The sequence below is a fragment of the Eretmochelys imbricata genome, chromosome 9 (assembly GCF_965152235.1).
Source record: "Eretmochelys imbricata isolate rEreImb1 chromosome 9, rEreImb1.hap1, whole genome shotgun sequence".
NCBI lineage: Eukaryota > Metazoa > Chordata > Testudines > Cheloniidae > Eretmochelys > Eretmochelys imbricata.
In genome coordinates, this window is record NC_135580.1 from 92,767,042 (window position 1) to 92,794,082 (window position 27,041).

The 27,041-nt window shown below is 38.8% G+C and overlaps 1 protein-coding gene across 3 annotated transcripts in view; it reads right to left on the reverse strand.

The window, feature by feature from the left end:
- AFF2 (ALF transcription elongation factor 2) overlaps window positions 1–27,041 on the reverse strand; it is a 410,708-nt gene that overhangs the window by 304,120 nt on the left and 79,547 nt on the right. For 2 of the 3 annotated variants that reach the window (XM_077825719.1, XM_077825718.1), the window contains exon 2: window positions 1,012–1,132. In XM_077825719.1, the coding sequence (XP_077681845.1) occupies window positions 1,012–1,132 (121 nt within the window). Of the gene's footprint in view, window positions 1–1,011; window positions 1,133–27,041 lie in introns of those variants that run through there. The other variant, XM_077825720.1, reaches the window with a different exon arrangement.

The window sequence follows — 27,041 nt, forward strand, 5'->3', positions numbered from 1 at the left end:
ATATGCACTAATGGTTGCAGGATTGGGGCCTTACTTTGCAAGGAGTCTCTCTCAAATCAACGGGATTGTGTGTGTAGTAAATGTGAACTCCTCGTGAGAAAGGGGGTGGCACAACATAAAACATCCCATTGTAGTTTGCAAGATTAGATTTTAATGAGTAAACTACTGTCCCCAGTTGGTTGAAACAGTCTCCCAACCTATAATTATGAACCACCCCTTCATAACGATGCTGGTCTTTCTCCCTTACTGCTGATTTGCAAAGAGCACTCATCCTCTCTACAGCTGCTAACAATATAAAATGGAATGCTAAAGTGGTGGCCTTTCAATGGATGTCACTGATTGGGAAGAGAAAGTGACATGTACATTTACATTCTGATGAATCCATCAGGGGATGCCTGGCTACAAATCAAAGCAGCAGAAATAATCAAGGGGGACATCCCCTGGTGATGAAATTCTCAGACAGCAAAGCTCCTTACAGAGAATAAGTCTCATCGTAAGTCTCTTTGATATCCTTGTTATGCTCCCCAAAGAATTCAAACAGACATTCTCCCTGAACACTTCTTTGGACAATTATGATTGCAAAGGGAGAGCTTCCGGGCTCATAATTAAACGAAGAGATTCTGGTTTGAACAAATCAAGTATATTTTCCTCTTTAAAAATAAAGAGATTAAATGTCATTTTGGAGTTAGGAAAACCTAAGTAAAAATTCCTTTGGAGAGCAATATATACTTATTGAGGGAGTGTGCAGAATGTTCAGAAAAGGGAATATGAATCCAAACTCCTTGTTTCAATCCCTGGTTTTGTCACCAAAATGCTGTATAATGTTGGCCATGTTACTTAACCTGACTGTGCTTCAATTTACTAATTTCAAAGGTCTAACTATCTGTAGAGTCAGACAATCAAGATCATCATAATACTTTTCTTCCTCAGAGGTAAGGCTTAATTAGTATTGGCAAAATGCATTCAGATGAAAGACACTCTAAAAGTGTAAAGTATCATATAGCCATTTACCTTGTAGGGTTCCCCAAAGAGATTAAAACCTGAAGCAAAGAGATCTTCATCTTGCTGGACTTCTTGATTTCTTCGCTCCCATTCTTTCCTTTTAAGTGCACTCCGGTCTTGCTCATAGTGACTGAAAAAGAGGATAAGACAAAAAAGACAAGCAATTATGTTCCCCATATGTCAGTTAAACATTCATTGTTAACAATATTAGGAACAAAACACTGGAAACAGTGCAATTCAAACCGATGACTTTGAAAGAGAGTGAAATCCATCCAACAGTTTTCCCAAATGTAAATTTGGGATCATAGTACCGTACTAAATACAGCTATTTAGCCCAGCACTCAGATATTACAGAATTTGTTCCAAAGAGAAATCCCAGCATACACACCTAAACACACTTAAAATCTGCATTCACTGCACTAGGATATTCCATGAGAAAAACAGACCACATCATGGAACGAACCATCCAACTACCATGGAAGAACCTGCTCCAGTACCACATCACGCTAGAACCCATAACGGGTATCATCAAAAAGTTACAACTCAGACTTGATGGTGGATCACATCCTGAAAGAAATCTTTCCCACCCCCACCTCCTTCTTGCCTTCAAACAAACCCCCAATTTAGCCAAGTTCATCATCAGAAGCAAGCTCCCCACAGTCCAACTCAAAGTGCCACCAGACTCTGCCAGAACAATAGATACAAAACCTGTAGACTGCTACAATGATCTATATCCTTCAGAACGCACCTTTCAAGATCCATGTCTTCTACCCATGCCCATCATATGTGGTGTACCTCATCCAGTACATCAAATGCTCCAACAATAACTATGTGGGTGAAACCAGACAATCACTACTCTCTCAAATGAACTCTCACAGAAAAAATGATAAAAGATAAAAACACCCTATCACCCGTGGGTGAGCATCTTCAAAGGAAATCTGCACAACACCTCTGCAAGATGAGCCTGAAAACATAAATTCCTAACTCTGCTGGGCACTGAAAACCATAGACTCAGTAAAAGACACCAGATTTATGGTCATTACAACCATTTGTAAACACCCTACTGTCTGCTAACCCTTAACTGCCCACTTCATTTTAAGTGGTCTCCTACAGCATATGAGAACGTCTTATGCTTAACCTGTCCCATTTTATATCTAGTTTAGACACTCTCGTTACCTTCTCCAGACCTGTAGAAGAACTCTGCAAACCTGGAAAGCTTATCTTTTCCACAAACAGAAGCTGGTCCAATAAAAGATATTACCTCACCTACCATGTCTCTAAATAGAACTAGTCATTCTAAAATTAAAAAAAACACACAAAATCTGCCATTTCCAGATGGTGCTTTCTGCCAGAAAAAATCCAGTACAACTTGTCTATAAGTGTACATGTATAAATATGTAGGCACGCTGTGTGCATACGTGTATGTACGCACACGCACACACACACAGAGAAAGAATATACCTATATGGAGAAACAACTGTGGAGTCAACTAGACATAGTGACATCTTCAGTTTCCTTTAACTGTGTAACACGTGCCTACATCACAACATTCTACTGCAGCCAAGTGTGATTCAGAACAACTACTTCAATCCCGCATACTTGTTAACATTTATGTATCATTTAGTTGTGGGCATAGGGAGGGTGGACCACTCATGTATTCCCAGAATACTGGACATTCCAGTACTTCCTGAAATGGCATAGGCCCAACCTGGTCAGATGACCCTGCCCTTGCCAGTGTGACCTCGCACGCATGATGCGTACAAGGTCATGCTGTATGGAGGACGCCATTTTGAAGAGCATGCCACTCTGCCCCCATTGGCGTGACCTCACAGGCATGCTGCATGCGATATTACACTTATATCACACTGATAAGAGCTTGGTGTTCAAAATGGTGTCCTCATACGATACCAGACAAAACCATATCCGATTCTATCTCAATATCGGACCGGGGCCAAACCACGCAAAAAAAGAGGACTGCCTGCCTAAAAATGGGGTGAAATGGCCAGCTTAGACCTAGGGGGTGATTAAAGAATGTTTCATTTAGTGCTGTTCAGAAGGGAAGGACGTTAGATTAGTTGGCTTCGGCGGCAGATAATTCTGCACACAAGCAAATAAACAAAAAATGTCTATCGCCTCAGAGTAGTGATAGCAAGACGTCAGTTATCTTTATGTCAGCTCACTTTGTGCACCTGCCAGACCTAGATGACAAGCTGAGAGATCACGTCTACTTCTCTCATGAACAGGACTGAAGTACTTTGGTCTCTTGCCTTTGCAAACTACTTCCTGCTCCTCTGAGGGAAAAGATGTAATTAAAACACTGAAGAGGCGAAAAAAAAAAAAAAAGAAGAGATGCATGTATCCACTTGCATTGACAACCCCTCATGCGACAAATATTAAGGGACACTTCTGTGCTTTCAACCTCTATTTGATTTGTTATAAGACTTTTGGCTCTATTTTGTGTCCGTTAAATAGCTACAAATTCCAGATGACAATTTGAATAGCAGATTAAGTATGCACACTGACGTTATCTGTTGTAAGAAATATTTGCCTGCTAGATTTTATATATACATGCGCACACACTTATGTAACGGAGAACAGTGAATTCTGATATACTGATGAGAATGAATTTAATCTCCATAGAGCTCTACTGTACTTGGAAGATAACCAAATATCTACAACTTTTGCCTTTTTAGCTCAGTATGATGTTGTATTAGAAGCTTCACATGGAGAGATATAATGAGGAATGAACTGCACAGTGATGAGGCTTTGACAGTGTATAAAGTCACTGATTTCTGAGTGAAACCACAATTACTAATTTGAAGCACCAGCTAATTAAAACCACAGCTATGTATTTAGCCTCTTGTTATACCTACTGCAGTTTATAATTATGAGGACCTCTTTATCTACTCAATTAAAGTTCTTATGATTCCGGCAGGTTATGTTTGAACCTGCAAGACCCACAGAGACTGCAGGCAAGCATATGTCTATCTCCTGATGATTCCATGTATCCTCAGACTTGCATACTTGTTTTCATACAGGGCGGGGAAAAAAAAAAAAGACAGACTAATGCCACAAAGACAATCTTGAAATCAGAAAGATGAATTAATAATCGGTTTGAGCAATTCAAGATCATTCATGCTTGGAGTGAATGGACTTGAGTATAGTTTATTAACAGGATGTAAAGCCACCTAAGTATGTGAGGCTGAGTTAAACTTGATTTTCATTGCCGCTTCCAATTTTCAGGTTGGAAACTCAAATGCAACATCATTTTATTTAGTTCGTTTTATAACACATTCTGCCATAATGATATCACTACCTTGGGATCATTTGCTAGTGTAAAGTTAGAGGACAGTACTACGGTCAATGCTACTATTGCATTCTTGTAGAAATTATAGCATTATTTACTAATTTATTGAGGAAAAATAAAGGACATTAAATTACTATACCAAAGCCACTTACCCTATTATTATTGCTAGCTACAAGCTAGATTGTGGCAGACTATACATCCATAGAGACATAACGGGAAGAAAGAATCCTCACTGCACCCCTTCATCGGCTATCTGTATCTTGGGTCCACATCTGTGGGAGTAAGTGGGTGCTATACACTTGCTGCTGCCCACTCTGGGGCAGATGGATAGAAATAGGGTGGAGTCTTGGCTCCACTCTGCTCCACAATCACCTTGGGAAAATGTAGCTTAGTCTGTGTGGGTGGGGGTGGGGAGTATTGTAATTTTCTACTTGTATAGACCAGTTGGAAATTTCTAATCCATACTTATCCCCAAAGCAAGGGGAGGGACAGTGCCTTAGAAAAGTGTTTCTAAGACACAATGCCTCTTGGAGTAATGCAGTTTACACATCAACCCACACTCGGGGCTGTTCCTAAAGACACGGTATAGTATTAGAACTTACAGCTTGCTTACCTTATTCACAGAAGATATTTCCACTGACTTCAATAGCAAGTTTTGTCTAAGAACTGCAAGCTTGAGTGATAGAATGATAGTATTTGGAAGGGATCTCGAGATGTCTTCTAATCCAGTCCTTACACTCAAGGCAGGATGAGGTATTGTCAGCAGTGTACTATTTCTTTAGCAAACTTTTATGACACTATGGGCCCAATCTTTGTCCATTAATGTCCTCCACAAGCAGAGATGCCCATGCCTAACAATAGTGGGGGCTGGAGTGAGGGCATCCAGCTCAGCCCGTGTGAGCATGCTCAGTACAAGCCAAGCAGCAAATCGGGGATGTGACCCCACTTAATTCCCCCGCACATTGCCTCTGTCCACAATATTTACTACTGAAGTCAGTGGAAGCAGGATGAGACTCCAAGAGTCACCCTTACTTATGTGAGAAATCCCACTGAATTCAAAGTAAAAATTATTTATTTGGGTGACTAGGGTGGCACTATCAGGATTTTAGAGGCTTACAAATGACAGCAACCCCGGCCATAGTCTATGTTAGAGTTAAAATCCTGGCCTCACGGACGTCAATGAGAGTTCTGTCATTGACTTCAAGATTTCACCCTTAATGTGAAAATACATGACTATTTTAGGCTTAGATATCTGAAAGCTGTGTCCTTCCTCAAGCACACAAACTGTTCAGAACCCTGAAAGGAATCATTATACTATATCATATCTGAGCAAAAGAGTAACTGTAGCATTTTAAGACTAGTTCATACTCATTTTACGAATCTCAATAAAATGATTTACTCTACTTGATGGTAGTTATGTTACTAAACTATTAGGGCAAAATGATGAAACAGCATTAATTTAACGTGGCACAATTTCTTTACAATTAATTAACTTTAATTAATATAGTATTTACTATATTAACTATGTATACAAAGGTAAATAATTTCAATAATTCAGTGTTTTTCTACCAAACACATTAAAATATTTCTCTTTTAGCAGATGACCTCATGAAACCAGAAAAAATATATATTTAATTCACCCAAGAGACAAGCACAAGGCAGAAGCTCACTCCCGGGGGCCCAGATGATGTTTACAAACTATTCCACTGCGCTGGTACATTTTATGACATCAGAAGAACCTCAAGTGAATTGCTGCCTTCTACACCATTTGCAAATATCTATATTTATCACATGTTCTGCAGTTCTAAGCACTATGTTATTTTTAAAAAAACAAACTAAAGTTAATTTTGAATTCTCCACTCACACTATGACATAAAAGCCTCAAGTACTTCCCAGCGTGTAACGCATCTACACACTAGGAAGTGGTTGCTTATACATTTAGGTCAATGACTTATTTGTCGGCAAATTTATTTCTGTTGCCGAAATGCTCATCACTGACCCTTGCATTGCACATTAACTACAGAAAGCCACATATTTAACTTTAAACCGATTAGAACAAGAATGAGGTCAGCCTTCCCCTTATCCAAAGAGTGACACTGTGATTGGATCTTAAGGTCATGGTGCACTCAGTTCTGAGTCCGATGTTATCTCTGAACTCTCAATACAGGCTGGTGAAACCTTTTTATAGCTTTTCTCCTCTAGGCTTAAAAAAAAAAAAACAGCTAATGCTGTAGGAAACACCTCTACACGACTGTTGGGTGAAGGTCTCAAACAAAACTACTCGTAATACCCTACTGTAGCAAACCTGCATAAAAGTAAATAGAACTGCATTTGACTCATATGCCACAAGCAAGGTCACAGCTTCCTTACTCTATCCGCACGAGTCTTAGGAAGACTTGGTGAGCTCTGCTTTAGATTCCTGAGGTTTCAGATACCGCCTTGGTGGTAGATTCTTTTCAGATGCTAAAATAAGGGAGTTAGAAGAAAACTTCACAGCCAAAGACCCAATATTTTGGGTGAATCAGGACTTAGATGCAGCTGCTGATAATAATACTTAGATTTATATACACACACTACTTTTATTATTAATTTTATTATAGATTTATCTTTACTAGATTTTCTATTTATGAGATTAATAATTGAACTGGAATAAAATCAAACAGAATGAGACTAAGGTTGGCAAAACAATCCAATGACACAAAAGTCTAAGTAAAGGAAGGTATGACTATATTCTTAGTGAAGAGTAAAAGGTAAGAAGGATTCCTGGAAGAAACAAGTTATAAAAAGTTACATGAAAGGCAGAGACAGGATTTTAAGGATGGATTTGTGCAACAGGAAATGGGAGGCTATTCCAAGCTTTGGGACCCCAAGAATGAAGTCATGATGCTAGAAGTGGGAAAAAGTGGCAAAAGACTGGGGGAGCATAAAGGGAGAGAAAAAAGGGAGGAGGATACAATGGGAAGAGAGATGTAGGGGATCTGTAACATTACCTAGGGTCTAGTAGGTGAGAAAGAGCTTGAATGCAACGCAGTAAGGGAAAGAAAGCCAGTGAAAGGTTCAAGGAAGAGGAAGATGCTATCTGAGGAACATAAAAAGACGGGCCAGATGCTCAGCTGGTGTACATTGGCACAGCTTCATTGAAATTAAGGAATCAACTTACATCATCTCTGGCTCAACAATTTTTGCCATAGCACTTTGGGGAGAGGGGAGAAGTTGGCCGAGAGGGGATGTTACAAAATCAAGGCAAAAGATGGCAAAGTTCTGATAAATGTTTTAGTATTGGGGGTGGAAAGTAAGGGTGGATTTTGGTGATCCACTTTTTACTCTCTACCCCCCAATACTAAAACCTTTATCCAACATGAATTAGCAAGAGAGTGGATTTGGAGGAAGAGGGCAGAAAGAAGTGAGAGAAAGGATAAAAGATTGAAAGCTTTGGAGATGGAGAAGACAGCGCAGTTATCAATTGTGAAAGTGAAAGAAGCTGGCAGAAAAGATTTTGGAGAAAGTAAAGAACTTTTCTTGATAGAGAGAGAGAGAGACTGGGTTGGAGAAGGATGTCTTAAAGGGAGATGACTAAGACAGCTGATGTGGCAATAGGGTGGGGGAGATACCATGACAGGGATTCACTGGCAGAGATGTGGTAGCTGAAGCTATGGAAGTTGATGAGGTCTCTCAAAGAAAGGATCAAAGGGAGAATAGGAGGAAAATGAACACATTGAACTACACCAACAGATAAGAGGAGAGGGGAAGTCAAAGAATCACAAAAGGCAGAAGGAGCTGCCAGTGAGATAGAGAGAAGCCAGAAGAAGAGGAGTGAGCGATCAACTGTCAAATGCAGCAGAGTGATCAAGAATAAAAACAGAGGAGTGTTACTTTGACTTAGCAAGCGGGAAACCAGTTGAGCTTGGGGACAGCAGAAGCCAGATTTGGAAAGAATCAAGGAGAGCTGCAGAAAGGAAGTCTAGTCAGCCATAACAGACAGCACACTCAAGGACATCTGAATGGTGTTGCAGAATGACAGAGTTTTACAGATATTCAATAGCCACATTTGAAAAGACATACTACAACTCTTTAGCATCCAGCCTCCTGACCTTTCAAATATAATTCTTTATCAGTTTTTCATTCTATCTTGAAAATATGGTATACTCTTAAATTATGAAAGAGTTCATTTAAACAAAATAGTTGTCTTCTGTGGAAACCAGAAGTAAACGGGGTTTCCAAAACAAGGCACCAAGAACAGTGAATTTATAACTATGCTATTTGAATAATGAAAGTACTTGTCAAAGATTGCTGCTTCCTCATTCTGCCTTGAAGATGTCAGGATATCATTCTTGTTTCGTTTTGATCAGACATTATGGAGGTTGTTGGTGTTCGCGTCAAATACTTAGCACTCTGGCCCCAATCCATCGCAGCACTTAAGTGTGTGCTTAACTTGATGCACGTGAGTAGTCCAATTGAAGTCAACAAGACTCTGCCTAAGAACTTTCCTTGACTGGAGCCAAAGCATTGGTAGTCTTTATTCAGGGTAAGTATAAAAACTAACAACTCAGGCACAGAAAGTAGTCTCCCCTCTCCCAGTCCGTTGACCAGGGCTAATCCTGATTTACATCAGAGTAAATGAAACTCAGGCCCAGGGTCTTTATTTTTGTTGCAATTCTGGCATGAATCCCTGGACTAGGGAAATGAATTTAGTCAATAAAGTGATTACAAAAGCCAGACTTAAAAAAAAACGTTTAGCTAAACACTCCTTCCTTACACATCAAAGGCTTTTACTACACTGTAAAATGATACATTTCACAAGCAATATTACATTTTAAGCAGCAAAGCTCTACCTCCTCTGACAATCACCACCGCTCTCAAGATTTTAAATTACATTGTCTTGATAATCTTATTAGTTAGCACTGACCAATCAGGCCACACTAGAATATACTAATTAATTAAACAAAACATTCTATCACATATCTTTCACATTCAAACATTTACTTTAATGCTGTGTTTTTTGAAGAATGAACAAACTTTTTTAAAAGTATCACAATGTGTCTATCACTGAGTTTCAAGATCAATGACTTTTTTTTTAATGTTAGAAAATATTCTATCTTTGATGTTCAACAGCTACACAGAGAAACCCTCAAGATGGTCATTGGTTATCTCTTAATAATTTACATTAAAAACCAATGTCAGTCACTGTAGCATGTTTGATACAAAATACTGGAGATTAAAGTCTCTATACAAAATAACCCCCAAGAGACCCATAGGCAATTTGTGGAAATTAAAACCATGAGGTTAAAAACATAGCTGATATATATCACATTGTTATTTGTTTGTTTTCTTAAGCATGTAGAAAAATGTATTTTAGTTCAGTTTATGCCCATTTCAGTATTATGTAGCTTCAAACCTTTCCTTAACATGAATTTGGGAGGAACAAATTCTGGTACCTTTATAGTAAGGAATGGATAGCAGAGATAAGCTCACGAATGGTGAAAAGTATAAAAGAAGAGATGATGTTTCAAAGGGGAGCATTTATTGTTTCCTGTATCATAGCGCATTGTCTCTTTATATGATTAGTTATCAGTCTGAGTTATCAAAAACTAGTATGAAATAAAGCGTTTACGCAGTTATGCTTCATTGATGTCAGCTAGGGGAGCATGAAAATCTCCATGAAGTTGGGTAATTGATGTGTAAATCAGAGCTCAATCACTCTGTAATAGAAATGGTCCCACTGAAAATATGGTTGTTGAACACTAGTGCACTGGGGTGAAAAAATGAATGAAGTCAAGAGAAGACTTATTTATTAAAAATTATAATAACTGGCAATTTGCACAATTTTCTCTTCCAGAGAGAAGTGCTGTCAGAAATATTTATATGCAAGCTACAGACCAATATATTCAGTTATCCTTATTTGGCAATAATTAACTGTTTCCGTTTTATTAAAATGCTTGGGGACATCGTTATGGATATTTAAAAAGCAAATTAAAAGAACATATTCATCCTTTGAAAGGCGACACATGTAAACGAAAGCAGTGATTGTAATTTGGTTAACAATGTGTGTTCAAGGTACATTTTGGATCGCTATTAGAATCCTCTTGTCATTTCACATTTGCTATATGGCAAGCAGCAAGGCAAAAACTGAAAAAATACTTCAAGCCAAGAAAAACGAAAACCCAAGAAGAAACAAAAATGGTTACAATATAACTGCTACTGTGAAATTCAGTAAATGACAAGGATCCACTAAAATATTTGCTAAATATAACACTTTCCCAAGATGCTTTATTCATTGAAGGATGTATCTGGTATTTAATACATCTAATAAGATAACATTAAGCCAATATTATATGTTGTAAATTAAAACACGTTAAAGCATCAGAATAGACCTTCCCAGAAAGGCTCGACACCCCAGTATTCTAGTTAGTGCTTATCATACCACACTGTAAACTGTAACAAATTTATATACACATTTGTGAAATTCATCAGTGAGTCTTGGCACTAGATAAATTACATACAGGATAAAGGAGCTGGATTAGGAGGCTGTGTTAGATGGGTAACCTGCTGTGACTAAAAGGGGACTCTGTCGCTGTGAGGGGTAGACTAAGGATGGAGTTTCAGCCTAAATTCTGAATTTCCTTGCTCTGAGAGATTAACAATATGGGCCTATTTCATTTTTACAGTCATATTTTCTCCACTCATGTCTTCTGGGATGTCAAGTTCCTTCAGAACTGACATGATGACAATGAGCCCGTTAAGGTTTAGCCAAGGTCTACATTATCATTCATGTGCATTCAGAGTGTACACCCTAACAGCTTCTTTGCTGCCATTATACTTCAAATGCATATTAACAGCAGCATTCTATGCATTCGTGTATTATGGATGCATAATATGGAAGGTTGTTTAGCTGTGTTTTGTGTATTATCCCTAATTTACATTTACAGCAAACACCGTACGGTGCCATGACTGCGTCTACTTGTGAATGTATCAGCAAATAGCATGTATCTGCATATTCCTGAGGCAAAAGGATCATTCGATGCAGTAAAAGATCTTCTGAAAAAATAGCTGCAATTGATTTTTAAATTTTGAATACCTCAACTGTATTATTACAACATTTTTAAATACCCCAAAAGGTTGCTACATTTTATACATTCATGGCATTGTAAAAGATGAAAGATGGTCTAACAGCACGGGAACACACACACACACACAAATTCAATAATCAAGTAGTATTTAACATACAAGGGTCGTGTTGCTCAATAAGTATTTTTTCATAATTGCTATAAGAGATTCTAATTAACATTGTTACTCAAAGTATTTGGTACATATTTTTTCACATTACTTTTTTTTAAAAAAAAACCCAGAACTCCTCCTCATTTTACTGGCATTTCATTGAAACAATGCCAGGCAATCTGCAGCTAGCAGGAATTAACGTGAGCTTTCTAATATAAAGCAATCATTGATCAGCACACATTCTTGGAGCCAGATGAATCGGCAGACTCAAATGATGAAGTATTTTATCACAGAAGCACACCCTTCTACTGGTCTAATAAATGCACTCCTTTACTGACACGTGCCTCTACACATCTGAGCACATTCACACACACTCTTTATCTTACAGTGTGTTCAGGAACATCACCACAGGTAAAATCGCAGTTTAACAGGATTACTCTTCGTATCATTTGCCAACTTTAGACTGGAGAAATGTGTCTGCACCTTTGTAGTGGATGGATGCACATCGTTCGGCTACATTGAAAGAAGAACAGCAGGTCCTGACCAAACCTGGTATTTTGCCACCTCAAAGGGAGGGAGCGTGAGTGCTGCTCTGGGGAAAAGGGGCTTCTCCCACAGAGCTTGTCCCTTTTCAACTCCCCAGCATCGCCATGCTGACCCACTCCCCTTTTTGCAGCAGTTTCTGAGCCCCCCCTGCCACCCTTGCCTGCAAAGTGCTATTCCCCCTCCCTCAGCAAGTTGGACAACAGCCCCCCTCCCCTGCTTCAAGGTGCGGTGCGGTCATTGATCCAGAGCACCCAATGTGTAGGCAAACAGTGCTGGAAGTCTAATATAATTTTCTGTATTGTGATTTACTTCTTGGCTAGAGGTATTATCTTCCAGTAAATTATTCCTCTCTCAGTTGAAACCCTCCATAATTGCTTTCATTTATTGTAGTAATGTCTACGAGAAAGGAAAGAGATGGTCAACTGCAAGGCTCCCTCATTTCAGATTCAAGCAAATATGCATTCCCTATTCAGTGCTGTTATAAAATATACCATCCGTCTCGCATAGAGAATAGCAGTTTACAAGAGCTGTAATGATTTTGTGGCCACACAAGACTTCATGGTTAAGTGGGAAAGAACCTAGAACCTCCTGCTCCAAAATCTTAACCCTCCCCATCACTTGACATAAAGGAGAATCAGTCACACTTTGTATTAAACTACAATGTATGCATTTTTATAAAGGATTAATACATGATTAAAAGGTATTTTACTAAAAGGTTAACCAATTGCTGCCGAGTCCAACAGGTTCCTTATAACCATTATTAATACTTTTCTACTAATGTGCTTATAGCAATTTATAACACATATTACTTATGTATGTAACATGCTTATAATATCTTTCATTATTTATTAAGCCTTTATACAATATTTATAAATAGAACCCTACTATAAAGCATAACGAAAGATTCTTTAACTGCAGAAGTATTATAGACTATTAGGAGTATTAGGGTTTATATCCTCTCTAGAGGCCCAATCCAATTTCCATTGGCATCCATGGGAGTTTTCCCCTGGAATTCAATAGGTGTTGGAATGGATCCCATTACTTATTGGTGAGATGATCACAAGCACCTGAGCAGGTCTGACACTGCATCCAGAGGAGAGCAATGGTGACCAAATATGTTATATACTCCTCACAGTTAGGCAAAACTCATCATCATCAACAGGCTGCGGTTCAAAGGTCTCCATAGCTAACAACTGGGCGTCAGTTTTACCAGTTACATGGCATTGCACTGCCATTGTTTACACCACATACAATGGTTGCACAGATTTCCTGTTTGACAACAAGAGATACAATTTAAGATCTTCTTCTAAAAATAACCTCCAGTACAACAACGCCATAGACCACCCTCACTTAAGTGAAAGAGAATCTCCATTTGGTTTTACAGTCTTAGGGCTTATATCCACCACAGGCCAACCACAGAGCGTGGAATAATCAAATTCACTTAGTGTGGTCCCACCTTCCATCTAGCAGAAAGCAGTGAGACACATACACACTAGGCAGTAAATCACAGAACCTTCTGCATCAGGAAAGATTAAAGCAAACATACCATCTTTTAAGAAAAACTATTTCTTACAGAAATTATGTTGTGGTTGATGTATTATTAACAAGAAAGTTAAGACAGGTGTAGCATGCACTGGGATTTGAAAGCCAATAAAGGTCACTCACAAGTGAGAGCACTATCTCTCTTCCTTAGATGGACCAAAACCACAATCTCATATCTGAAACGGTTTGAATTTTTAGGCTGGGTCTGATTCAAATCTCTGGGACCAAGACTGAGCTTGCTTTAGTTCCAGGTCAGATCCAAACATAGTAGGTAATTATTTTCCCCCCCAGTTATGGTTCAAATGTGTCTGAAATCTCACAAAAATAACTGATCTCATGATATTTCCATCATTCAACATGAAGGAAATCTTTCAGGATGAGTTGATTTCTGCCACTTGGGGCCAAAATCTCATGAGTGTAAGAAAGGAGAACCATTTTTCCCCAGCCTAAGCCTATTTTGGATCCAGGTCTGAATACCTAGAGCTAAATTCATTACTAGTGTAACTCAACTGTAATCAACGGAGTTACACTAGGGATGATTTTGGCCCTTGAAGTAACTATTTTATGTCTCATGAGTTACGTGAATGTGTTACAATGACATGTTGCCGACACCCCTGCTGTGCCTGTGGGGGCACTGGGCAATCAGATATCCTGACCTGAAGACCTCTCCCCAGGTCCTGGTGACCTTGACTTGCTGGCTATGAGGCTTGCATGTCCCCACTGGAAAAAAGCCAAGCGGGGGAAGCACTCAGTTTGAGATGTGTCTGTTGGTGGAGTCCCTCAGGAAGCAGGTAAGCGAGTTGCAGGAAGAGGTTGCTTGTCTGCGTAGCATCTGGGAACATGAGGAGACATCTGGGATAGAGGATGCTAGTTAACAACAGACTACAGTGGCATCACAGAAACTGCTCTGCAGGGAGGAGACTGGCTGCTGGCTATCTCGGGCAATAGACATCCCCCAGGCCAGGTCCCCCATTCATCATGGTGAAGAACCAGTGTGCTGTACTGGCCACAGGAGGAGAGAAGAAGGCCCCAATGGCTGAGGAAGAGGAGCTACCCACCCTCAAGGCTGGGAGGCTCACAGCCACTGGACCCTGCCTGGAGCCCACATCTGAGATATCACAGAAAGATTGCTGGCATCCACCTGTTCCTTTGACTACTACCCCATGCTGCGCATCAATGTGGGCACTCAATGTTACAGCAAGGTGTGATCCTGAGCAGATCAGCAGGGTCTACAAGGCTCTGGGAGAGAGGGAAAAGGGGTTGGGAGTGCAGTCTGAGTTCTCATCCATCCTCCTGGTTGAGAGTAAGGGGCCACATCATGGAGATTAATGCATGACTGCCACAGATGGTGTTGATGGGAGGGCTTTGGCTTCCTCGACCATCAGATGGTACTCTGGGACGGAGGACTGCTGGGAAGAGACAGGTCCACTGGACCAAGAAGGGGAACAGCAACTTTGGACACTGACTCACCTACCTAGTGAGCAGGACTTTAAACTAGGTTCAAAGGAGACAGATGACAAAAGGTCACAGACAGGTATAAAATTGCAACCTTTACAGAGGGTTAGATGCTGCGGGAAGAGGAAGGGGAATACAACAGGGTCTTAGGAGCAACAAGAGGGAAAACAGCCAGGGAATCTGCTCAGCAACTTAGATTCTATACACAAATACAAGGAGTATGGGGAATAAACAGGAAGAACTGGATGTACTAGTATTTAAGATCAATGACACCTGACATCCAAGAGACTTTGTGGGATAAATCTCATGGGAATATTTCGTATAGAAGGGTATAGCTTATCCAGGAAGGACAGGCAGGGGGGAAAGGGAAGAGGTGTTGCATTATACATCAAAATATAAGCACTTTTTCTGAGGTCCAGAAGAAAGTGAGTGGCAGACAAGTTGAAAGTCTCTGGGTAAAGATAAATGGGAGAAAAACCAGGATGCTGTCATGTAGGAGTCTACTATAGACCACCAAATTTCGAGGCCACGCCCCCCGGTTGAGGCCACGCCCCTTGCTCAGGACTCCGGCATACCAGTAAGTCCTTTAATTTACTTTCACCCTTGTATACAATCCTATAGATAAGCAAATGAGTTTTAGCATGCTTCCTGCAGGACTTCATAAAGATAGCCGACAATAAGATTTCATCCGAGAAAGCATGTTTTAAATTAATATTTACAACAGCAAAAAAACATCACTGTACTTCACATTTGGAAGAGGAAATTGTGAAGTGATTAGTCAGAGACGCTGAATGGCTGAGACTAACCAGTAACAAAACAGGAGTCATAGCATGTGATTTATGGTTTGGTATGGTGATCTTCTCAGATTTCAAAGCTAAGCAGATCTGGTTAAGTCAGAATTTAAAAAAAAACCTCAAAAAACCTACGTGCTGTAAGAAGGGGCGGTGGTTCAGTATGTGGCATTCTTTTCTTTGTGTCAGTACTGAACCAGTGCTCAAGCATGACAGGGACCACTGCGTTACTGGAAGTGCCTTCTTTTGAATGAAATATCAACCCAAGATCCTGACGACTTGTGGTGATTAAAGATTTTGTCATCCTTTTAGTTAAAGGAAGAATGTTGTTTTAACCCCAAATTCTAAATAAAGTAATTATATTATTTATTATGATTATGATGATTGTGTTACTGCAGCACCTAGGAGCCAACTCCTGGACCAGGACCCCCTTGGGCTAGGTGCTGTACAAACAAAAAGTCCCTGCCTCAAAGAGCTTAGAGCAGTTTGCCTAACTAAACTCACTCAGCATTCTCAACTGGATATAACATTTTTATTCACTTCCTGGCCTGAACTCTTCCTGTGTTCTTTTAAAAGATTGTTGCAGTCCACCAGCAATGGCTGCATTTGATTTGTTTGTACTTGTCTGGTCTGTAATGGATCGTTTCTTATCTCACATTGGTGTTGTGAGGCTTATCAATTAATACAGTTGATAAAAATCTTTGAGCTCCTCAGATGAAAGATGCTACAGATGTGTGGAATACCCATTATTATTTTTACTACCATAACTATCCGTAATATCCTTAATACTATGAATGGAGACTAGCCTAGATGATGGATTAGTTGGTAGAACATCATACTCAAACTGAAAATCCTGTGTCCAGGTTACTGCTCTGGTATGACAGTTCTCCTAAGGAATAACCCTGACAAAGAATATATGTCCTAATGGAATTACATTTGCAAAAATGGCTTCTGAAATAGCATCCTTGAAATGCAAACAAAGAAGGAACACCTTTAATTGTGAAAACAACACTTGCATAGACAAAAACTGCAAAATTATGGATGCAATTTTACAAACAAGTTGAGTTTCTTTAGTAGTTGGGCTCAATAGGTGTTTTTCATCTCAACTTCTATAATTTTAGGAACAATGAATCTCAGGCAGGCGCACAAAAAGTCTACTGTCTTCTGTACACTGAAAAAGGCTCAGAGTCATAACTTTGGGCATTACCAATTAAATGGATTTTCCAAGCTCAGAACAAGTGCCTTGAATCATAACATGTTGTACAGTTAGTGTGCACACTGAAAATCCTTTTTATCAGTAATTTGTCCCTCTTGCTGTCAATCAGCAGACTAATAATACTCTATTTACATAACATAAAGACAATGTGTTATTCAATAGAAATATGTCCTGCTTTAAATTCCCTGCTATCAACCATTTGTCTAACAGCAATATTATACTGTGTAACATGCAAATATTAAAATGCAATGTTAGTAAGTTGAGTCACATTTATTGGAGACTGGCCAATTCCCTAATACATTCCATTATTTAAAAAAAAAAAAAAAAAACAGTTCAGTGTAAGAAAATGTAAACCAGCTTCCATCCTGTTTTAATACTAACTTAACATTGGAAGAATTTTAATGTGATTTTGTTTAAACATTAAACATTACAGTTCTTTTGATTATTAAATTAGCATTAAGGCTAAATGGAGACTCGTCTCTAATCTCTGAACACCCAGTTCCCATAGCACTTAAGTCACCGCTATTTGGCTCTTGGCTCTTCCCATTTGATGATCTCAAAGCACTTTATAAACAGTAACAAATTAGGCCTCTCAACACCCATGGGAGGTAATGTTGTTTTCAAGCAAAGAAACTGAGGCACTGTGAGAGGTCAAGTAACTTGCCCGAGAACACCTGGCAGGTTAGTGATAGTTCTGGGAAGGAAACTTTTAAGTCCTGGATTCCAGAGTCCCAGCCCTCAACTTTTATCACAAGACCAGAATCAACTGACGGTCATTTTATTTTTTTTACCAGTACACCCAGAAATCAAACAATGAGAAGAGTTTAAAGTATATTTGATGGTTTGTATATAGCAAGAAGGAGTTATCTCTGTGTGACTTTCCAGAACCTTGTGCCATATAAAGTGGGTCACGTTTTCTCATTTGTTCTGCTGAATGTCACTGGAAGTGGTTTGTAAACACACACTTATTACATTTTCTAGAAGGATGGAGTGTCACTCAGTATATTAAGTGATTTAATTTTGTGCAGTGCTCCACTTACTTTGGAAAGCTGATACTGTGCAGGCAGTAATGTCATTATGTGATCAGAGCAGAGCAAAATTTGGTTTTATAGTACTGTTCATACTTAAGTAACCCCCAAAGTGCTTTACAGTAATGAGCTGGAAACAGGTAGTGCGGGGACTGTGCAAACAAGTTTAGGCTTGACCCTGTGAGATAGTGAGCATCTTCTGCTCTCATTTAAAAATGTCCACCGAGACAGCCCCTGGCAATGAGCTTTGGATGGCTCTAAAAGGGCATCATCCCTTTATCACGTCAATGCAATTTCAACACTAGGAATGAGCCCAAGAACTCACGTGACTCTTGAATGTTGTGTCCATTGTTATACCAATAAAATAAAAACAAGCAGGATCTTATTAAAGGGTATATGGCAAAATGCCACATTTATTGTGAATACAGAAAGAATCATAGTAAGCAATTAGTTATAACTATAACATTCCATTTAATTTCATATTTATTCACACATTCATTCATACACACACACACACACACACACACAGGTTATGCAAGGTTGTTGTTATAGTTACCAGCCTTAGAGTTGCTTGTGCCAAGCCAAGCCTTGTTAGATGCACATCTGATGCTCCTTGGGCCTTGTTAGATGCACATCTGAGGCTCCTGGAAGTTGGTTTGCAGAATCAAACCCCAAAGTTCTCAGTTTCTAGAGTCCATTTTTATAGGAATTTATTCCTATGCCACTCTATGGCAATTGCTTCATCATGCTGTTGCTGAATCAATCAGCAGATGGCACATTCCTGACAGCTCTGTGCTGCCAGATGTTATCTTGTTCTTCAGTTCTCCCATCCTTGAGGCTGTTGGGTGGATTCCAGTCTGCCCTCCAGGGGTCCTCTGGTTGTTTCCACTTGACGCCTTCTTCGGTAGATCCACACTGGATTCTTAGGCTGGCACCTCCCTGATCATTCATTTATTATCCACACCAAGCATCCATCCACATACATCCTCTATCTCTATTTTAATCACAATTGTTAACAAAGTGAGATAAATACAACAAAAGGGCGGGGAGTCTCTGTGTGCTGTTTCTGTTGTTACAACGTATTGCTTTGAGTCTTTCTCTCTGCCTGAGTAGTTGTTGTTACAAAGTATTGCTTTGAGAACAGACTCTGTTTTAGGATGTACTAAACAATTAGCAGCTTGCAAGTTTCACACAGAGAGGGAGAGAAACAGTAAAAATGAGAGACCAAAAACCAAGAGACCTCTTAATTAGTAATACTCTGGAATTTAAACTATGGGGAATCAAACTCATTTGTGATTTTAATACGGAACTTCTTTAATATGATCCAACACCATGACCTTCTGGCCCAAAAGCAAAAGTGAAATGACTGGAGCCATACCAACCCTTGCTCGTAAGTGACATAATTCAACAACAGAAATGTGGATGATGTACTTCTCTTTTGAGGTAGGAAGGACAGTAGATTCTTATGGCTTCCCCTTTGACAGTAACATATGTTTGGCTTTCCTAAATATGCCAAATGCGTTAAACCCTCAGTAATGGGGGTTTTGTCACATACATTATTGAATATGCCAGAAATATAAATTGACATTTTCATAGAAAGACCTAATGGGGATGTGAGAATTTAAAAAAAAAAAAAAGAATCTGTATATTACCATGTAGGAATTAATTTTAAAGAACAGTTTATCAATTTAATTCCACTCAAAGTAACACAGAGATTTATGGGCAATTAACTAAATATTTGTTTTTTTCAAGTTTCAATTCATTATAGTAAATTAACAATTTTCCACTTGAAAGTGCTGCATTGCTACACTGAAAACCAAAAAAAAAAAAAAAGTGTATATTTCGAAAGGTTTCTCTCTGATGTTTAGATCATGGTTTAGTCGTCCTCACATTTACTTAACATACTGTATGCAACTGAAAAAATATTTAAGTATTAACCGCAGAACCTGTCATTCTTTAAATGTCAGTTTCAGGCAACCAGGCATAAACAAAGAATAATTACAGCTCTAAAACCAGTGTAACATCTGTTCAAGCAAACAAAATCCTACAGAGTTGATTTTATAGTCACACAACACCCACCTATGGCTAAGGCAAGTGCCAAAAGATAAACCCAAGGGTCCCAATTCTAGACCGGCCTTATAAGGCCAAAAATGTTCACTGCAATGACACAAACACTGAATATAAAATAGCTTAAAAACTAAAGAAAAGAAAACTAAACATTAGAGCTTTATTCCTATATACTCCACCTGGGTATAAGAGTTAGCCAAAAGTATCAGCAATCTTTATGGATAACACAGCCCCAATGGTCAGTAAAGGAGGTTACAATAAAGGCTGACACCTTAGTATTCCAAATGCCAGCTAAAGTCCTCAAAGATTGATCTGCGGAGACTGAATTTAGCTTTTCAGCACAGTGCATTTGTTACATCAGCCAGGGAAAGTGTCAACATCTTGGAGTAACTGCCTTTACGGCACTTTCCATATCGTTAGCTACAAGCCATGTGACTGCACTTCTAAAGGCCCATTTCACATCTACCGTTAACTATTTTGATGTTTTAAACATTTTAATTAATGATTTCTGCTCCAATTAGATCATCCAGAAACAGCCATGTAAATCTCTTTACAATTGTGAGCCAGGTTCACACACATTAAAGCAGCAGTCAAAAGAAGTAACTTTTATCTTTCAACAGGTATTCTGCAAAATTAGCATCAGAAGACACACACCAGAGTTTACTAGGCTGGGTAGAATGACTTTGTGGCTCTTTCCCCAGCCCTATCATTATCTTGCTATCTGTCCAATAATAAGCCACATAATCTCCTTATCTCAGTTTACCTATAAGGAAAATGGGTGTACTAATTTACTGACCTCATGGGTGACTGCAAGGGTTAGTGCTCAAAGATATTGGTTAACGAATCCTATAGGCTGAGTGATACAAACTGGACCCTTCATCACCTTGAAGTTGGCAAGGTGGTTTTCTGAATAAAAGATGTTTTGCCAAATGTTCCTGTTAATGCATTGGATTACAATGCATAAGCCTGAGTGCCAATGATCACTCAGGTCATCAGGCTGCCCAGAAAGCTGTAGCCAGAGCTGATCGAGAGTTTCTCCCATATACTGTGTATCTTTGTGTTAGGCATTAACCACACTACAACTTACATAGGTCATTAGGAAACGTTCTTTTAAGTAGGTAGAGAAAGACACCGCATCCCTATTTTTGCTAAACTTTTATGTACCTTGAAAGCTAAGAGTGGAGAGAACATTTGACTCACTAGGTTAACAAGGTAGTTAATTTGTTTTCTGTATGTTAACATTTTCACAGTTCATAATAAATGACGGGGAAGGAAGGCACTCGCTAGCAGCCAATAAATTACCGTAAATCACTTTACAAACAATTCATTAAAATCCAGTAGGCAAGTATGTGTATCCTCTCCTTTTATAGATGCAAAAAGAAAAGGAGTACTTGTGGCACCTTAGCGACTAACCAATTTATTTGAGCATAAGCTTTCGTGAGCTACAGCTCACTTCATCGGATGCATACTGTGGAAGATACAGAAGACGTTTTTATACACACAAACCATGAAAAATGGGTGATTATCACTACAAAAGGTTTTCTCTCCCCCCACCCCACTCTCTTGCTGGTAATAGTTTATGTAAAGTGATCACTCTCCTTACAATGTGTATGATACTCAAGGTGGGCCATATCCAGTACAAATCCAGATTTTCATCTACCAATGTGATATATGCCATCATGTGCCAGCAATGCCCCTCTGCCATGTACATTGGTCAAACTGGACAGTCTCTATGTAAAAGAATAAATGGACACAAATCAGATGTCAAGAATTATAACACTGATAAACCAGTCGGAGAACACTTCAATCTCTCTGGTCACGCGATTACAGACATGAAAGTTGCGATATTACAACAGAAAAACTTCAAATCCAGACTCCAGCGAGAGACTGCTGAATTGGAATTCATTTGCAAATTGGATACAATTAACTTAGGCTTGAATAGAGACTGGGAGTGGCTCAGTCATTATGCAAGGTAACCTATTTACCCTTGTTTTTTCCTACTACCCCCAACCCCCGACGTTCTTGTTAAACCCTGGATTTGTGCTGGAAATGTCCCACCTTGATTATCATACACATTGTAAGAAGAGCGATCACTTTAGATAAGCTACTACCAACAGGAGAGTGGGTTTGTGTGTGGGGGCGGTGGGGAGAAAACCTGGATTTGTGCTGGATATGGCCCACCTTGATTATCATACACACTGTAAGGAGTGTGATCACTTTACATAAGCTATTACCAGCAGGAGAGTGGGGTGTGGGGAGAGAAAACCTTTTGTAGTGATAATCACCCATTTTTTCATGGTTTGTGTGTATAAAAACGTCTTCTGTATCTTCCACAGTATTCATCTGATGAAGTGAGCTGTAGCTCACGAAAGCTTATGCTCAAATAAATTGGTTAGTCTCTAAGGTGCCACAAGTACGCCTTTTCTTTTTGCAAATACAGACTAACACGGCTGTTACTCTGAAACCTTTTATAGATGGAGAATCTCAGACACAGAGGTTGCTCAGAGTCACACAGTGAGCCAGTTGCAGCATTGGGAATGGAATCCAGATCTCTTGACTCTGACTCCTCTGCTATAGATAGACCATACTCCCTTTGTAATGTCAAGTAGTTTTTCCTAACTACAGGAAATCTACCCCACTGCGGCCCACCCCCAGCCCGCCCTGCTTTGGTGTGGACATTACTACTCTGCATATTGTGTTTGTAGCAAATATATTATATGCTGAAAAGTTAAACAGTGAACTGCACATTGCCATTAATACAGTACTCTATTTACAGGGGTTGTCTTTTCCTAGCTGTAACACACTGAGGCTATAAGGCAACCAATAGTAAAGCAACACTTCATTCTCAACATTCTTTAGGCTGATCCACAAGGCGGATTGGACAGTCTCAGCATTCTGGCAGCCTGATTGGCTAAGGCAGAGACATTCGTTCTTTATAAAGGCTCCGTACATTACTACTACTTAATCCTTGTGTTACATGTCATCTTGTTGCTTTAAAAAGTGAAAATGGATAAAAATATGCATACTAGTTAAAACCCATTTAAAATGGATATAGCCTGTGCTGCTGTTCTTTATTCCTTATATTTATTTAAAAAATCACCTAGTAATAGTGACTTTAGCATAGGGCATTTTCATGCAACTGACGATGAACTGAAATACATGCCTTCAATTGTACTTTAGGCTATCTCCTCCTCCTAGCTGATCATTAATACCCCAGGAAACGCTCTTTTCTTCAATTGCTGTTGCTTCAATAGTTTACCGGTGAGAAAAAAAATATCATGTCACTAAAACTGAATGACAGTGAAACTTTATTAATTTGCACATGCCATAATTCAGTCACAAAGATTTAGAAGGGATTTGTAAAGTTTTTTTTTTCTTCTCTATGATAAATAGAGAAGGCCTGACAGGTTATATCCTGCTTATTTTTACCTTAGACATATCAGGAATGTCAAGTGTGATCTTCCATAGTTTTGCTGGGGAACCTTTGGGAGGTCTCCAAGTTGTTTACTACGATATTCTACTACGATAGAGATAAAGTCAACTGAGTCTTTAATGAAAGGTTGTACAAAACAAGCATAAAAATTCCATACTTTTTTGAAGGAGTGGTGGAGGAAACAATCTTTCAAACCATATAGAAGCTAAAAGAGCAGAAGGCCAAATCTTTGTTTTCTTTGCAGGTCATCTTAAATATCAGAAAGTTATAGAGAGGTCCTAGAAAGAAAGAAAGAAAGAAAGAAAGAAAGAAAGAAAGAAAGAAAGAAACCTAGCTATAAAATGAAACAGATACTCTATCTTGGAATTATAATGACATGCTAGTGTGCAGATGAAAAGATTTAATCTCAATACTACTGATGCTAACAGTATATTGTTCTCATAAGCTTGGAAGTGTGGGGCACACTCGTGGTTCTTTGAAGTTTTTCTTTGTTCCTTTGACTTATTTTATGCAGGTCAAAGATCACCATCACTGCACATATCTGTCACTGAAAGATAATAATACTACAACTCAGTTTGGAAGCAGGCTAGTCTAGTGTGTTAAACCAGCAACAGACACATCAATCTTACTATTCTTGAAGACCATATAGTTCAATGCCTGGAAGTTAGACCTCAGAACTAATGACAGTTACTAGTTTCTGTATTTTGATGCACCAGGTTAGGTCTCTCTTCTTTTGAGCAGCTTGTCCCTATGGACAAGCAAAACAAGTCAGGAAAGCAAATTATCACTGGTAATCCAGCAAACACTGACAGAACCCTACTGGATGCCAGCACGGTTGTATGGAAGCATGCAGAGATGCCTACGAGAGCAATAAGGGCTTCCCAGGAAAAAGACTGAGAAGACACAGCAGACATCAGAAAAGTTAGATAATAATCATAATTTGTGAGCGGTGGAAATACTATTATTATTTAGACAGCACTATAAATGTGCAATGTTACAGTTTACTTATTCTGTCGGTTAAGTAACTGATAAGCACTGGTCATTAAGCAGCTCAGAAATATAATCCCTGGTTCATAAACTCCAAGAGAGTTTTCCTATATACAGCTTGATCTGGGAGCAAAACAGATTTTTTAAAATTGAAAAGCCAGTGTTCAGCATAAAATGCCTTATAATGACAATCAATTTACATACCAGTCCCTTGCATGTGACAAGCCCAAGTAACAAACCTGAGAGGTTTTGATACCTGTTGAAATTAATGTCTCTATCCCACACACACAAATATTAATAAACTAACTCAATTTATGCATAGAAAAAAATGTAGTCCAGACATGTAGTCCATAAACCCTGCTCCAAACTGGAGCATGTCGGCTGAGCTAAGCATAAGAATTCCATGAAATTAGAAGACAAGGGTATTGCTTAGTGTCAGACATGAGGGTTGGAGAGGTGATATTTGCATTAATCCACATGCACCCCTAGATTATGAATATATGGCAAAGCACTGGTGTTAAAAGAGAGGATTCTTTGCTTTTCCCTCTAGGCTGGAAATTCAAAACATGGGTAAAGCAGGTGTCTACACTAAACTGTTTTTCCTTTAAAAAGAACAGGAATACTTGTGGCACCTCAGAAACGAACTAATTTATTTGAGCATAAGCTTTTGTGGGCTACAGATGCATGCAGTGGAAAATACAGAGATAATGAAGGTTTTTTTTCTCTCCTGCTGGTAATAGCTCACCTTAACTGATCACTCTCATTATAGTGTGTATGGTAACATCCATTGTTTCATGTTCTCTGTGTATATAAAATCTTCCTATTGTATTTTCCACTGCATGCATCCGATGAAGTGGGCTGTAGCCTTTAAATTTCTCACTGTTGGTATTACCAGCAATGCTGCACCAACGATGGGAAATTTTAAGAAAAAAAAATAGAGTAAATAGGAGGGTGGGAGGGGAATGAAGGCCTATGGGTGTGTTTAAAATCCAGGAAGACGTACAGGTGTCCTGTTTGTTGTAACTATTGCAGTGTTTTGAACCAAATGAGAAAGAAGTGACTCATCCAAGTAATCCTGGTTCTAATGTGCTTTTTTTTCCTGATGTAATTTGAGAAACAAAGTTGAAACTACTTTTAAAGAGAAAAGGAACACGTATATTTCAGCTTCTCATGTCATCATTCCTTTCCTTGGTTACAAGGGAAGTGCCTCATGCCAATTTTTGATCCATGCTTGTAAAGTAGCTAAACCACATGCAGCTCATGTACATCTTGAGGCTCAAATTCTGCCTTCAAGGATCCAATCCAACTCCTTTTGAAGTGAATGGGAGTCTTTCCACTGATTTCAATGAACATTGAATTAGACCCAAAATGCAGAGCTGTCAGGGTTCTTTCTTAAGCAATTAGACAGTGTGTATTAAAATCTCCAAAGAACAGCTAAAATGTATAATATTCACTTCGTTACTTAAAAAAATACAACTGAGCCTTTTATTTGCTTGCAGCTAAAGATTTTCACTGGATCATTATGGATTACAGAGACACTGAAAGGATCTATTTTTCACCCTCCACACACCCATGTACTAGGACTCCCGTAGGACCCTACTGTTCAGACAAGGGCTTTAGCGAGTCTACTGCTGCTCTGTTACATTACAGGTACCATTGACGGCTTCGTGTTTTTAATAAAAAAATAAAAAGTGCTTGCACTTAAAAAGCAGACCTGGTGAGAGGGAAGAAAGTTATTTAAATGTGAAGGAATTTTTATGTGAAATTTTGAAGAGACTGATCAGCTATTCTGTAAGCACAACACATAGCAGCTCAGAAACCTTACCGTAGCCACACAAAATCTCAAAATAATTTCTTTGAGCAGTAATATTGAAATTATTAAGACCAGATTGATGTCTTGTAATGCTGCTGACCACCAAAATGAACAAGAAGGTGTGTGCTGAAAATAAAATGAAATATCCTACAGGAGTTAAAATTCCTAACCTATCCCAGGAGTCTCTCTTAATATCAAAGTAATTTTCTTAGAAAAGCAAATGAAGCACTTTACCTGTGGTAATGGTAAACGTTTGCTCTCTTTATTAAATCCTATTGCTTATTTTTATTTGCAGGTCATATAAACTGAAGAACAAAGGAATGGAATTAACCTTTTAAAACACTCTGACTTCATCAGGGTTAGTTACACTGGTCTGGTCCTTGAATAATCATGTAAACAATGCACATATTTAAATGGCAAAATGGAAAATTACTCATTTATTTTTAAGAATGTGTCTATTTAACACAATAAGCTCATTGCAAACTCTTGAAAGTGTATTCATCAAATAAGTATTAAACCCTCAGGGAGACCCTCAAAGATTCAAATATGTTGTTTGCCAAATATAACAAATATTAATATGATAAATGTGTTTATTCATATATCAGTGTGTGTGTGTGTATCACTCACATACTACAGACA